Consider the following 16,160-nt stretch of genomic DNA (forward strand, 5'->3'; position numbering starts at 1 on the left):
GCATTAGTCATTTGGCCCTCATCCCACTATCTCAAACTATCACCAACAGCCATGACCCTTTAATTTGTAATATACTAAATAAAGGCCCCCATTGTCTAAGTATCCAAGCCTTTGGTTATACACACCATAAACATCACCTATTAGAAGAAGGATAAAATAGGTCATCGCTGATAAACAGGAACATTAAGTCAGTTACTCAGGAAACACAAGAGTGTATGTGGGACGCCAGTGAAAATTCTCATCAAGACTACGTTTGCTTAACGACTTTAGTAATTAGCTAAAGACTACAAGTGACTCGGCATCCAACAACCAAGAAGGAGCCTTTAACAATAAAGCATTACATAAAGTATACACCACTGCTAGTCTGACCAAGAAAACCATCCTGGCCTTGAAAAAGGAACCTTGGAGTGAATAAAAAAAGCAGCATCATCAGTTACAGATACCAGCATCAGACCATCAAATAACTGCACTGCAATTATAGACACCAACCAACAAGAAAGCCCAAAGAAATGCCAGGCAATCAGATGGCCTATTTCAGCTGGATTCTAACTTTATGAGGACTGTGAATCCTCAGAGACGTATTTTCTCCTGGACCTGCAACAAATGAACTGTTTGTTTTCCACTCCTCTGTTGCCAGCTGGCCATAATTTACCAGTACTGAGAGTCAGGATGACAGCAATAAGTGTACCAATTATAAATATTAGTACAGAGTGGCAGAGTGTGCATTCTGAATGTTATTTTATACTAATACATCTATGTAGTTCACTGAGCCAGTTGAAAGAGAAGATTATTATATTACTTCTATTCTATTGTTTTCTTTGTATCCTTTGATTTGAAAAGTGTAAGAACAACAGAGTTCCAATTTGGGAACTGACTGATTTGACTTGAGTTTTTCCTTTTAATCTCTACAGAAAAAAAAGCTAAGGTGACGAAAACTTTAACAACTTAACAATTCTGAAAAACCTATATATATAAATTAATGTATTTAATGGTGTTTGTTCTCCACCTGGAAATTATGTAACAGTGTGTCATATTAAATTTGAAAGACTATAAATTATTTTGAGTGGACTTCCAATTCTACCATTACGGCAATGCCTCCACATTAAGAAGAATTCTTTATTTTAAAGTACAAAGCACAATTGGGGTTGGAAGAGAGCTCAGTCTGGGTGAGCCTCTTGCTCTGTGCTTGATAATATTCCAAAATTTTAAGACAGAAAACTGTGCCAGTAGTGTTTGTTGCAAAATATGCAAATGGAAATCATCTGTAAAAATTCTCAAATGAAGAAAAAATGGAATGGGCGTAGAGAGCTTGCCAGGTTTTGAGATTATGTGCTAGTAAAAAAAATTGGACAGAAGTCTAGCGACTTAATCTGTGATTGGAGCAAAGCCCCAATTATCAAACTTGCATTCCCGAAGCCATTAGCTCACTTTCCCCCAGGACTCCAAATCAGATTGCAGAAATTACGTGGAAAATGTGAGTTACAGTCAGATGAAATGCTTCAAGACAGTAGAGAGTCTCTCAACCCAATTTAAAACAACACAGCAGTCAATGTTGCATGTGGGACAGCGTGTTGTCTTCATACTGCTCTGCTATATTTGACAGGCAGGCACATTAGTGTCACTCAAGCTGTGCGGGTAGGGAGGCCATAGGCATGTTTATCTGGTGAAGAGTTCATCTTAAATGCTTGCCAAAAACCTTTCAGCTAGTGTTCCTGATTAGCCAAACTACAGCGTCTGCAACAGGATAATTACTCTGTTGGCTGGTGACACCTCAGGCCCTTATCCTCCACCCAGTAAGTAACCATCTATTTATTTGAGCCCACTTCATCTAGAGGACTTAAATAGAGTAGTGGGATTGCAGTGCATTTTAGCAGTCACAAATGCAAGTCAGGAGGCAATTTCTCCTTCACACACACTTATTCCGGGTCAATTACGAGTCACTAGCAGCACATATTTATATTTTAGGAGGAAACCAGACTATCTGGGAGAACAAGTAAATTCCACAGAAAGAGAGATCAAGCCAAGGATCAAATTAGGGTCCAAGTCTTTTACTGTGGCATTTCCTAAGAAAGGAGAATACATATTCCAGATCTGTGACCATCAAAGTCATGAAAGAAAAACTGCAGCCTGGGCATTATTGCAATTTGTTGCAAACTACTGTTTTTTGACAAGAAAATGAATGTTTTGAATTGATCTTCATTATTGGCTATTACACTGATGATATTATCATTGTTATTACCTTCTCTAAAGAGAAGAGGATTTTAGTGTTTATATCTCCAATTAATAACTGTCCAGATGTGCTTCTAATACTGTTTTCCAATTGGTTACTAGCCACACAGTAAGAAGAATTCTACATCGGTGGTTTAAAGCATAAAGACACAATCAACAAACCTCAGCTGTTGTTTTCTCCACTTTGTTGGGACAGGCGTTAATGGCAGCATAGTCCCAATACTGAGATATATATATATATATATATGGAAGCGAAGGTCTGTGATACGGTTTGCATATTTGCAGCTGGAGATCCACAAAGGGAGAAAAAATGAATCACGTATCATAAAGTAGTTTTGTATTCCTGAGCTTTCAGCCCTTACCAGGAGTCTTCATCAGAGGGTAATGCTTTGACATACAAGAATCAAAGGCAATATATAGCAAAATTAGGCGGGGGGAGTATTGGTTGTAACGTTTTATTTATTATGAATATGTTCTTCTTAAGTTTGTATATGCTGGGTTTATGTCCAAAAGTCTGTTAATGGCGTTTTTGTCTGATAGCCAAGATTCAGCCAGCTCTCTGGCACTTTTAGTACTGGCCTTAAATCTTACTTGTACATTGTCCCAGTTAAATGTATGTCCTGTTGATTTTGTATCTGTATAGATCTGTGATCGTGAGTCCTTCCTTCTAACGGCGTTGCGATGTTCCTGTATACATGTTGCAATTCTTTTTGATGTTTGTCCTATGTATACTGCTGGGCAAGAAATGTATGGAATGCTATAAACTTCGTTTCATATTTCTGCTGTTGATTTCTTGTTTTTAGCGTTGAAAAGGACTGTGCGCAGGTTGTTTGTAGGCTTGTGTGCTATTCTGATGCCTGATTTGGCCAGGATGCGTGCTGCACCTTCAGACAAACTGTGTTGATAAGGAAGTGTGTACCAGTTGGGATGGGGGGTCTTGTTTGAGTCAATTGTTTCCTGAATTTTTTGGCATCTTCTCTGTAGGCATTGTTTAATGAATGTCTTTGAGTATCCATTTGAAGTAAAAAGATGGAAAAGATAGCATCTTTTATTCGTTTTTGTTTCCTTCGTATTACAATGGGTGTGGACTCTTCTGAATAAAGTTTTAACACAGCTCTGTTTATGAGATACTGGGTGGTTGCTGGCGAAGTGTAATATTTTGTCTGCATAGCATTCCTTACGGTAAACACTAGTGGTCAGGGTGGCGTCATTATTTCTGTCAATGTAGATGTCCAGGAAGCTGATGTGTTGCTTCATTTCTTTTTCCATGGTGAATATATATACATATATGTCAAATACCTGTGTTGTACGCAATATAGGAAACTGTAATCCTGCCTTGCACCCTTGCACTGGCATGCAAAATGCAAATGGGAAAACCACAGAAAAAGAGTTGATGAAAAAATGACTATTAATTTGAGTGGTTGTGAGCCTGGAAAAAAACTAATCAATTTTTTTATTGTTATAATAAATTGCATAACTTTAAAGAATATCTACTAGTTAGCCTAATGAGTTAGAAAAGATAAATGGCCTTCTCTATGTTCATACATGTTTTCCTAATGTCCGTGCCGGGAATAAAACCAGACCTGCTCAGTCTCTCTAGTCAGACTGCACCTGAGACCTGTCATGAGATTACGTGACTGTGCTCTGTCGTTTACCAGTACCCTGTCTAAGAGATATTCTTGTCTTGTGCCCAATACTTACAGAATGACTGCTAGCTTCACAACTCCTTGTAATAAAAAAAAATGATAAACAAATTATCTTTGAGACAAATTAGCTACTTGGGTTTGTACACACCCAGTTTGGATATAGAGTTTGTCTTGAATACACTGATAAAGGCTGTTTTCACACTGTGACTGACATTTGATTTAGACAGTAATATAAATGCGTGGCTGAATAATGTGATATTCCACATGTCTAACAGACAGCACCTGTCTCATCTGGAACACATAATGTTCAATGAATAGTTTTCTTCTTGCAGATGTGTCCCTTGAGCAGAAGAAGCATGAATCAGAAAGCGGACATCCGTCAAGGCAACCAAACAATTTAGAAATTTCTTGCCTCTCGTGAACGTGCAGTTTTCATGTGTGTTGTCTTTTCATTTCACTACATTCATTGCCTGACTATATTTCATTTCATAGTGTTTTCTTACCTGCAATGGAACTAGCCCAGTAAGAACAATTCTTTCAGGTACTGGCAAAGGGAAGTGAGGAAAGTTAAGGGTCAGCTACCATAATGTGTGCCATAACAGAGTAGAAGAAGTAACTTACATGTAGACACTTTTTTGGAAACTGGTACTGAATTGTAATATCATTTATATAGAATAGGAAGTAACACTGGCTGAAAAATAATTTCTTCATAGACCTAAAGAGGAAGGAGTCATGGCTCTATTTTAAATTATATCTATATTATTGAGCAGCAGATGCATGCACTTTTGAGACTGTAAAAGGAAGCACACATTACTGAACACATTGATGGATGGATGCTTTATTCTGCACACCAATATCTGCAAATTAGCACACATGATTCAATATTTGGCACACAGACCATTTGAGATTTGTACATCCATAACCGATTTGTGTGTTTTGAATAATTTTGTCCTACACATAACCTCTTACAAAAAACTATTTCTTCCATTACATACAAAGCTAAAAGCAACATAACTTTCTTGCCTAAATATCATCCATTATCTACTATTATAACTTATATTACTGATAAACGAAGCAAGTCTACACTCTTCCAATACTTCCACAACAATGCAGCTTCAGATAACCTGTGACAGTAATAGCAACTGCACCCCATTATTATGGAAGTCAACCTGTGACAGGATGCATTTTTCTTTATTTTTTGTTATACATGGCCTAATGCATTTCAGAATTATGCATCTCTCTCAACTTGAACTGTCTAAACGTAATCCTAGATGAAACCTCATTTGTTAGAGATGTATGTTCAGATGCCTACTGCCATCAGCCTCATGTTTTATGTAATCCCCTCACTTAATACTTTACAGGACTTTACTATTTCCCTCCTTATCCTTTAATTTGCTGAGATATGTCTGGATGAAGCTCTATTGCTTAATGAACACTTGAATGGGATAACCTTCACTACACTACTAGCTCTCATTTTTTTAAACAAGTAAAGGAATCATCTTGCTATATTAAAATAAGAAATCTATGTGCTGAATTATTTAAAATTGCAAAAAGGTCCTTTCAATGGGACTGACTCCAAATTGTTCAATATTCTGCATTTTTTAAATCAATACTGTCATCAATTAGCACTCTTTAAAGAAAACATTGATCACACTGAATTGCTGCATGCCTTGTAGCCGTTTTGGTACCTCTGACTACCTAGTCTCCATTATGTTTCTCAGTTCTTCATTTCTCATTGCTTTTGTTTACTTTGATCACATTCTCTCTTTTTTGCATGTTAAATGAGGAGTCAAAGTTATTTATTCACAAACATGCTATATATACAATTGCCATTCAAAATTGTGTTGTATACCTAATAGCTTTCTATAAGTTTAAAAAAATATCTTGCAATAGGTACTTTATATTGTAGTCTGTGAGGTACAGAAGAAAAGCTTAAAACTTACTAAATATGTCCATTTTTCAAGCCAAGACAGTTGTCGAGTATTGATCTGTGTCTTGTGATTAAACACACATTGTAAAATAGTTTATGCATGTCATTTTTGAACATATAATGAGTTTCAGCCATTTTGAAAGAATGTGTGCGATAGCTCAGCACTTAGTCTTCCTGCACAACAGCCTTTCACCACCACAGGGGTTGATTTCCTCCTAACAGACCAAATCACAGAAAACCTTTATATGAATTATATCAGGTGGTAAATGGCAAGGAGTGAACTATGATCTTTGTTCAAGGGCAATAAAAGAATGCTGATGAATGTCCAGAAAAGTACAACTATGTAAGAATTTCTTTGCCTTTTCAGAATGGAGAACAATACAGTCTGGCTTCCAATCAAACCAACAGAGTATTCCTCTACTGTGCATATCTCAACTATAGGTAGGTACAATAATATATTGCATGAGGTGCGGTGGTTTGCATTGTTGCTAGCTCCATTCTTAAAATTATACACTTTCTTTGAGGACTAACTCTGTGAAAGACCTGGTGGAGAACAAAGCTACAGCAGAAAAACAAACAAGAGAAAAAGATATAGTAACGTTAAAAAAAAAGAACGACTTAATCTATGCATATGAGTAGTGGAGCACTTGAGCAGCATAATAATTTCTGTGACTGGAATGTCCTGCATCCCTTTTTCTTGAAGTGTCAAAAATGTAGAAATTTACAGCATGTAGAGATATATGATCCATAGTTTGTTATAATGCTAATAGAGAAAGCATGGCAATTGTGAGATTTGCTTTTAAGCACCACTTATTTTTCAAAATTTCAGGATATCAGAGTTATAATATAAACTAATGGCACAAATAAGTGATAAAGTGGTTCGTTTCTGTGAGATGTACACGTGTTGTATTTTATCTTCTGTAATAATAGTAACATCAGACATATGAAAGTGTGTTTGTCAACAGAGAACCCTAATAAACATGTAACAAAATAGAGTCTGAAGAAACATTAATAAATGAATAGACTGGATGATCCAACAGACCTGACTGCATTGTTTATCACTTTCTGTCACCACACACATTCTCATTCTTCACTACCTCACAAAACAACCTATCACTTAGGTATAAATGAATCTCAAAGATCTGAACATTCAAAACAGTATTTCTCATAAGCCAACAACAAAAATATTTAAGGGGAGAGGCATTCAAGATACATTCATTTGCTGGCTCTGGCATTAATCAGTAGAGATAAAGAACGGAGGCTGACTAACATTTTACTTCATTTCTTTAAACTATTAAGAATCTACTTCAATAATCCCTGTAGATCAGTAGTTTATAACCATTTACCTAATGCCAGCCTCCTTTGCACGTGGACTTTTCTTTTTAAATCTTGCAATGACACTCGAATGCTTTTCCAAAGCAAAATGCTCAGATAGGAATGGAAAAGGTTTAGGAAGAGGTACTGACTTCTCACATCATTTCAGACTTTTAACTACAAATTAAGAACATTTATAAATCACCGTTCCAGCATTTTCAAAATGTTTTATATGGCCCAGCCAATGGGAAAAACAATGCACTACACAACTATTTGTCTACCCAATTATGCTCTATAGGTACTCAGAGTAGTGTTGGGAAGCTGGATGCTCACTTACTTAAGAAATAACTGTTTAGTGTTGGTAAGAGATTTCTACATTCAGTTACTCCTGGTACTATAAACTTGACATCCAATAAGCAAAGCATCACAAGAAGAAGCAAAATTAGAATCCAAACTCAACATCAGGAATTCAAGCAAAGGTTTACTAAGCAGGAACGTAACACAAAATAAGACGGGGAATGAAGCTAAAGTGAAATAACATCAAGATGTATTTTGAAGGCCTCTCTACAACTCTACTTTTTTCCAATACAAAAGATTCAAGCAAAGATGCATTTCATTTATTGTGTAGAAGATGTCTAAAATATTGTCAATGTCAATTTATTTATATAGCACATTTAAAACAACATAGGAATGCTGTGGCCAAAGTTCTTTACAGTAATAGAATAAAAGAAAAAAAAATATTCTGAAACCAGTTAGGGAAGCCTCATCAGGCATTTGCAAAATTTATTTAGATAAGGAAGGGAGATGATGACAGTGTGGATGCTACAACTTCATAAGGGGTCTTTCTTTCAAACGTATAGAGGTTAGTTTACTAATTTTACTACGTTACCCTCTGTTGCTCAATTTCCCGTATGCAGTCACTGGTTTTGTTTGTGGAAAAGTTAATTTGTAGTGTGTTTCACCTAATCTGCAAACATTTTTCACAGCTTTATTTGTGTTACTGAGGTAATTTAAAATTGCCTAACAACACATGTGGAATCTCTTTGGTCTGTGCTCTGTATTGTGAAGTTAATGTGTCTTTGTGAATTGTCAGCTCTGGAAGTGGAGTATGGTCCAATGAAGGCTGCGTCAGAACAGGAGGAAACCTGTCCTTTTCAATCTGCCTGTGCAACCACCTGACTAACTTTGCCATCCTCATGCAAGTGGTGCCACTGGAGGTAAGACTATATCTACTGTATATAATTGTTATTCTTCAATAAAAAAGATTCTGAAATAAAATTTTATCATAAATTAAAATACATTCGCTAGCCTATTAAGAGAATCATTTTGTTATGCTCTGTATGAACTGGCATGCTCACACAATGAAATATCTTAAGCGTTCAGGTTATTAGTTTTCTCTTAGTGCAAACTTGGAATTCACACCATGAAGCAGTGAGAGAAGAAAGCAACACAAGACCATAGAGTCTTGCAATAAACAGAAAAAGTATTTACTATTCTGATGTATTAATTTATTTTATTGGAATGTACTGTATTGCCATTAACAGGCAATCCTAATTTCAAAGCAAAAATAATATTTTAAAAATGGTTCCAAATAAACCACAGAAATGGCAGTTCCAGAAGTACTTTCATTTTCCAGTTGACATTTGTTAGACTTTGGCTTAAATTCAAGCCATGTCTTCATACATCCCTACCAGGCTCCTATATCCAGATATTGCAGTGTTTGTCTGCTTGTTTTTGTAAAACTGTATAAACTCCCTGAAATTAAAAGACACATTTGTTTTAATCTCCCATATTATGGCTCTGGATAGTTTTGCCGTTTTTCCTTTAAAAGAAAAAAACTCTTTTCCCAAGAACAAAAACCTCTTGAGAACCCTAGCAGGTTTTCCCTCATTATTTCTCAGTGTCTCATTTTGTCTCTTGTCTCTACAAATCTTCTAGTCCTTAATGTGTAGAAACAGACCCATAAACTGACACTGCCATGATGATGATTTGTGGAAGGAACGATTTTATCGGCACTCAGAGTGATTTGCGGTATTATACTTGTACTAAATGTCAAGATTTGGACTACAATGGTCAATTTTTCAGACCATGGAATCTTGCTTCATTTGGTGTCAGATGCCACTGTCAAAATTTGATGTGAACTTTTGCTTTGCCACTCTTCCGTGAAGCTGAGATTTGTTTAGCACCTGGAAATCTGCTGCTGTAAGCACAGCAGTGGAAGACACATGTGATTTAAATAGAGCTACTGTATCTTGAATTTTTGGTGTGCTATATGATGAGAAATCATCTTGTCCATCTTGTCCTCAATTTTAAGGAAAATGACATTCTATATGAATTTGGGATTCTTCCTTTTTATAGTAAACCTGATTAGGCTTTGAGAGATTTTCAATGAATTTGAAAATTCCATCTAATTTTAACATCTGTGGGGCTTCTCAATAAGCTAATGCTGAGTTTGCTATGAATGGCTGTTTGTCTATATTAAGTACTCTTTGTTGGAATTTTAAGAAGCCACAACAATAACAACTAATGACAAGGATATGCACAGCACCGGACATCTAAACTTTTACTTATGGGCCAATTTCTGATCTAAGCTAATGACATTTAGGTAAGGATATCCTGAAAGACATCATTCAGTATGGCCTCTGAATCCACAGTAACTGTCAGATTGGTGATTATCCTTTTCCACGATGCATTATATGTACAATTTAATTAGGGAGCTTTATTTTAGATTCAAAGGTTCTAAAATATATCCAGAAAGCCGCTTACAATCAATTAAATGAAAATTCTTATCCACAAAGAGCACATGTGAAGTATTTTACATAGTATAGACATGGTCTGCTGCTCTTACTAGAAAAAAAAACAAAGCTGAAATGGTGCAACATGTGGTGCTCAGATGTTACATTGGCACACTTTTGTCACTCGGTCAAGCCCTCACAACTAAAACCTCTTGCCTAGCTCTATATATTTCTATCAGACATGTATCTCAGTTGAAGCATTCCTCTTTTCTAAAGCTCATGTGCCACACCCTCTATGTGGTTTTTATTAAAAGCAATCAGATGATGTCTGCAACTGAAGCTCTCAGTCTCTTCTCCTGCATAATGCAATGGGTTTTTCCAGTCCATAAATATTCCTGTTGTATTACATTTCTGTGTGTAAGGGTCACCTCAGGATTCTTGAACTTTGGCTCTAGAAATGTAAAGCATTTTTGTTAATGGTACAACCCCAAATCAGAAAAAGTTTAGACGGTATGGAAAATACAAATAAAAAAGACAGTTATACTTAAACTTACTACTTTTATTTCATTGCAAACAGCATGAACCCAAGATATTTCATGTTCATTTGATAATATACATCCATTCCTGCATTTCAGACCATTTCAGGAATGGATGTAAATTACAAATTAAATGATGTGACCAGACGAAACATGAAATATCTTGGGTTCATAATGTCTACTATGAAATAAAAGTCAAAGTAAATTTAAGAATCACTGTTTTGGGTTTTTTTTTGCATTTTCCATACCTTTACCAACTTTTTCTGATTTGTAGTTGTAGTTAAGAGAAAAATAAGTATACTGCAAATGTCTAAACAAGAAATGCAAGAGGTTTCAGTTTTATTTTACCAAGGTTTCATAATATCAGTTCACATTAATACTTTAACTTAGGAAGATTAATCAGACTTAGCCCACTAATGAAAAGTGAGTTAACAGACAGTGATATCGATGACAACGTTTGTTGGATGGTTAAGCGATTTTTAATCATTTGGTTGTTTATCTTGGCTTTTGTTATGAATGGGAATTAAGTTGCCAATGTTTGTTATTTTTATGTTTTTAGAAATGAAGTAAAATTAGCAAATATTTGAACCATATTGTGATTAGCAACTTATTGGTGCAATAATTGCTCTGTTATGATCTGGTTTGTTTTGGATTTTTCTTGTTTCTCACTTTGCTTCTTCTGGCATATTTTATATTATTTTGGGGTGTTTTATGTTAGATAACCCATTTTTATTGTTTATTTTTATTTTCAGTTTCATTGAATGTAGTTAAAGTTATTTCCCAGCTTCCTGCAAGACTGTTTTTTTTGGTTTTCAATGTCACGATCAAGGCTGAATTTTAGGGTTCTATTGTTAGATGCATTTCGCATAACCTTTGTTAGGGTTATATCCCCCGTTTGTAGGGGTGTAGTCTCTGTGGTCAAGACCTCAAGTTTATCGGCACAATGGGATAAAAGGTCAGAGATTGCACCCAGTGATTTGTGGATTAACCCTTTAAAAACGGTCTTTGCTAATTGATATTTCTATCTTGCCTGCATTTGACTTCTTGCTTGATTTTTGACTTTAATTCTTGCCTCTCGCCCAGGGTTTGGTCACTTCGTTGATATATTTTTTTGTTTTGTTTTGCCTTTGCATGTATCTCCTGGCTCATCTCAAAAAATGAGTTATCTATTTCCTTCCAAGTTAGGACATCCTGTTTGTGGTTGATACAATAATGCTATGAACGGACAATCAGAAGTGTGCAGCATGTGTTTCACCAGGATTGTGGATACAACAAAACATTCTAGCATTCCTTCTTGGGATTTTGACTGCAAATTTTTTGCTTTTGTTTCTCTGACTATGATTTGGTTTAGTGTTTTGATTTTAACACCTACAGTTTTGAATTCTTGGTTATGATTATTGTCTGTGTTTCAAGAGTACATGTCATCACCTGATGCCTCATTCCTAAATATGGCTATATTTTCCAAACCTGGAAGAACAGACTTTATCGATTACGGGCTGCAATATTTAAAATATAAATTCAGAAATAAAAAAATATTTACACCAGCATGGCAGAATTTAAATAAAAAAACATGAAAGTTAAAACATGGCACGCAACGGAGGTGAAACTGAAAAATTTACTGTCATTACAGTGTAATACAAATGACAAGATTGCAAGATGCAAAGTACAAAAGAATACAGGCAACTAGAAATATGCAAGTTTGACTGAGAGCCATGCAGTTTATGATCTGATGAAGCATGAGAAAACATTATATGTAAAAATAACTTAGATCCTTATTCTTCAACTACATACAAACACATACTGTAATTAAATGTCTAAAAAAGGCTGCTGTTATTTTCTGATCCTGACCCTTGACTAAGAATCTCATCGTAAGGTGCCCTGACCCTTTGTTCTTTCCTGATTTTCCACTCCATACTTTTCCTAACTTTAAGTTCTGGTTTGTCTCCAGTAAAATACTATTTCTGTGTTTGTGTGATTTTCTGGTTATAATCTCTTGCTATGTCTTCTTGTCCACAATGTTGGCTAATGATTAGGTACTTACCGTCTAACATGTATGGTGCAGGTCACCACAACTGGATAAGCAATGTTTTATTTAGAGTGATAACCCATACTAAAACATTATTAGGTGTATTATATGAATAGCACTATTTAAAATAAAGACAGCAAAAATAAAGGCAACTGCCAAAATTCAGTATCTTGCTTTTATTTTTTATTGCTCATGTTGATGGTAATTCACAGGCTTTGAGTGGCCCATAAAACAGTTTTCTCTAATGTCTTTGTGTTTGGAGTCAATTAAGATTCTTTTTATAAGAATATGGAAACAGCAATGGTACCTTGTTGCCAATTCTCTCTATTTCAATTACATGCTGCCCAATAAAATTTTAATTCTATAGATTTCATATACTTGCTGATTACAGCTGTTTTGTTTTTGGACTTTTCCATTTCCTTACACTGTCTTTCTTAGAGAACTTACTGTCATGTCCACGATGCATAAGGTGGCTTTGATGACATATTTTTGAGTGAATATATACATTTGGATTTTACTTCAGAATGTGTCCGGATGACAAAGTCTTTATGACAATAGTCAAATAAATATGCAATCTTTTTAATTTCAGTAACCATTCAGGTACTCTGAGCTTCAAGGAACTTCAACTGGAACTTGCCTGGATTATAATCAAGACAATAAATAACCCCCATAGAACAAATGTCATTGAATAAAAATAGTGCTACAATCATATTATCTCAGAAATGCCAGAAAGCTTGACCGTTGTGTCTGACATGCTCCCTTCCTTTTGCAGTGCATTTACAGTGTGTTATGTTTTCCATATAATGCTTTGTGTTTCATGAATGGCAGCTTCTCATACATTTAACACTTGTGCAGGTGGTTTGGGTCATAGTCAAAATATGGCATAAGCGTCTGCACAATCTAATACCAGAGAAAGGGAGTCACTGAGTGTGTCCTGTCAGTGTATTTATCTCAATGAAATACAGTCTTATTTTTTAAATGCAAGAAACCATAGACATATGGTAGAAACTAGAAAATAGTGTGCTGGAGAGCAGGCCCATATTATTTGAACGAATTTTGATGATATTTTGGACAGGCAGGAGGAAAAGGATGGATGAAAACTGGGAAGTTGAAACCGTGAACAGAGTGTTGTTTGCTTTCAAAAGAGAATACAGTTTAAAAATTTGGTTCCTTTAAATGACTGATTATCTCCCTACTTAGATCCAATACTTCTCTCATTCTCATAATTTGTGTTCCCATGTGCGACTTAGAATTTTGTTTCTGTGCACACTATCATCCCACAGTCTTGTTTCTATGATTAATCTCCATCTGATATAACATTCCAATATCACCCTGTCCTTTCAAAACTATTGTCTTCTTTTCACCAGATAATTGTATTGCGCCAACACAATAAAGAAGTCTGGAGACTCCATATTTTTCCCTCCATAACTTTTTACTGACTTCTTTGAAATATATGTATGCTATTTTTCACAAGCTCTGAAATGCTGCAATTGTCATAATGACTTTGTTACAAAGAAACTATTTTCCTCTCTTGAAAATTTCATCTAAATGCATATTCCTCCTTTTTTTTGTAAAATAACATCATTTCTAAAGTAAGTCATGTCATATTGAAGAATGAAATTACTATTAGCTACAGTTAGGGACAATATTTTTGGCTTTACTATACTGCCATAACAAAGAAAGCAAAGCAAATCCACGACTCAGCACTTTTGGAGCAGGGCAAGTCATGTGATTAAAATGAGGGCACTGATGGGGGTAAAACTGGAGACTACAGATTTATAACTGTGAAAACACATCATAGATTTTTCAATCACTACTTTTATGGACTTCTGGCATAAAAGTATAGTTACTTTTAGGATACTTGCGAGATGCCAAGGCTGAATGTTATAAACTGAAACAAATTCTATTTTAGGAAATTTTCACAGTTGTTGCTGGTGGCTTGTAAAGTAACATGCACTGACATGCAACTCGGTCCTCCTTATTTATTATGAGATTCACTGGGTTTAAACACATACTTGCAGCATATTAAAGAATGTGTTCATGTCTCATTAAAACAGTGTGCAAGGCAAGAATACAATCAGGGCATTAGCTATTTAGCTTGGAAAGCCGTCAAGTATGGTAGTAACAAGTTCTTATGCCTTTAAAGGATAAGAAGAATAACCTACCATCACAGCTGAATATTTATTGTTACTTAGCCAATTATAACATGTATGATTCACCTTACTGCAGTACTAAAGAAAACCTTAGTGTCTGAATGTGTTGAGCTTTATAACCTCTCTGGATTATAAAGCAAATCAGTGCGTCCTGCAGGACATGTTAGCTCCACAAATGGATCAGATTCACTGTTGGGCAATGTACTACAGAAAGGTAGTTCCACTTAAAGTACTGCCTCAAAGCCACAACAACAGTAAAATAACAACAACAACAAACTACCACAACTCAAATAACAATTTAATACATATCTTGTAGTGGACAGCATGGTGGTGCAGTGCTGGTGAGTGCTGCTGCCTCGCAGTTAGAAGATCCGGGTTCGCTTCCCGGGTCCTCCCTGTGTGGACTTTGCATGTTCTCCCCGTGTCTGCGTGGGTTTCCTCCTGACTGTCAATCATTTTGCCATTTCTAAATACCAGTTTAAGACTCCAAAAGTGGCTTCACTAAACACATGAATTTAATTCTGAAAACCTGCTCCCCTAAGGAAGGGCTGCCATGCCTTCATCTCTTTGAAGAGAATATTTGTAGAAATGGAGGCTTGACTTGCACACTAAGTCAGTGAAGCATCACATCACGCCTTCCATTTTCCAGCCAGCTGATCCGTTTGGAAATGCTTTGACATGCTGTAAATTAAAGCCGATGCACAATTGTCACTCTGCTGATTTCAATATCTGTGGCCGACTACTTGGAAACCAATTAGGTTTGCCAGTTACTACCACAGAACATTGATATGTCAATCGCAAATGCCAAATTCCATTCCCATGCTGTTCGTGTTGTACTTTGTAGGTGGGAAATAAGAAACAAAAAAAGAAAGCTGTAATTCAGTGCACAGCAACTAAGGCTGTGTGAGCAAGTCACATTTTAGTTCTTTTCTGATTTATTATCTTTAATGGAGGCACGCTGTGTCTTACCAAACAAGAGGAAAAAAATCTGCAGGATGTTTCCTAATGAAGGAAAATTTTAAAAAGACAGTTTGAAAAACATGGTGAAATTGAAATTGAATTTGCTGGTATATGTTCCCATATATTATGCAAGCTTCATAGAAGTACCATTATGATTTGAAACAAAAGCATGTCCTCTTAAGATTTTTCCTTATAATTCAATTTCCTGTGTTTTATTTCATTGCACATTTTTCAGATTCTGTTTTTAAAATTAATTTTTAACACGACACAGCTGTGCCAAAACAAAATTCTAGCTGGTTTTACTGGGGCTGCTTGTGTGCGCCCCAGACATTCACAGTGCATCAAGTAAAACTTTTATACTTCTATAATTTAAGTTCATGCACTTGTACAGATGGTATTGAATAGCATTTTATTAAACACAAAGATTAAATCATAGATCAATTTGGCAATTTCTAATATTGCTTAATCCAGTTCATAGTGTTGAGGGGCCAGAGCCTTCAGGTTTGAGAACAATGCTGGAGGCAAACCTGGACAGAGCACCAGTTCATTACAGGGCACAGACATTTATTAGGGGCGAAAATAGATCCACCAATTAAACAGACACATACATTTTTGGGAAGTGGGAGGAGAA

At 35.7% G+C, this 16,160-nt stretch overlaps 1 protein-coding gene across 2 annotated transcripts in view; it reads left to right on the top strand.

Annotated features, from left to right (window-relative positions):
* The window catches only part of adgrd1 (adhesion G protein-coupled receptor D1), a 150,218-nt gene that overhangs the window by 43,570 nt on the left and 90,488 nt on the right, over nucleotides 1–16,160 (top strand). For both annotated transcript variants that reach the window (XM_028824798.2, XM_028824799.2), the window contains 2 exons: nucleotides 6,173–6,246; nucleotides 8,213–8,336. In XM_028824798.2, the coding sequence (XP_028680631.1) occupies nucleotides 6,173–6,246; nucleotides 8,213–8,336 (198 nt within the window). The remainder of the gene's footprint in view (nucleotides 1–6,172; nucleotides 6,247–8,212; nucleotides 8,337–16,160) is intronic.

This window comes from Erpetoichthys calabaricus, chromosome 18 (genome assembly GCF_900747795.2).
Source record: "Erpetoichthys calabaricus chromosome 18, fErpCal1.3, whole genome shotgun sequence".
In the NCBI taxonomy this organism is placed as follows: domain Eukaryota; kingdom Metazoa; phylum Chordata; class Cladistia; order Polypteriformes; family Polypteridae; genus Erpetoichthys; species Erpetoichthys calabaricus.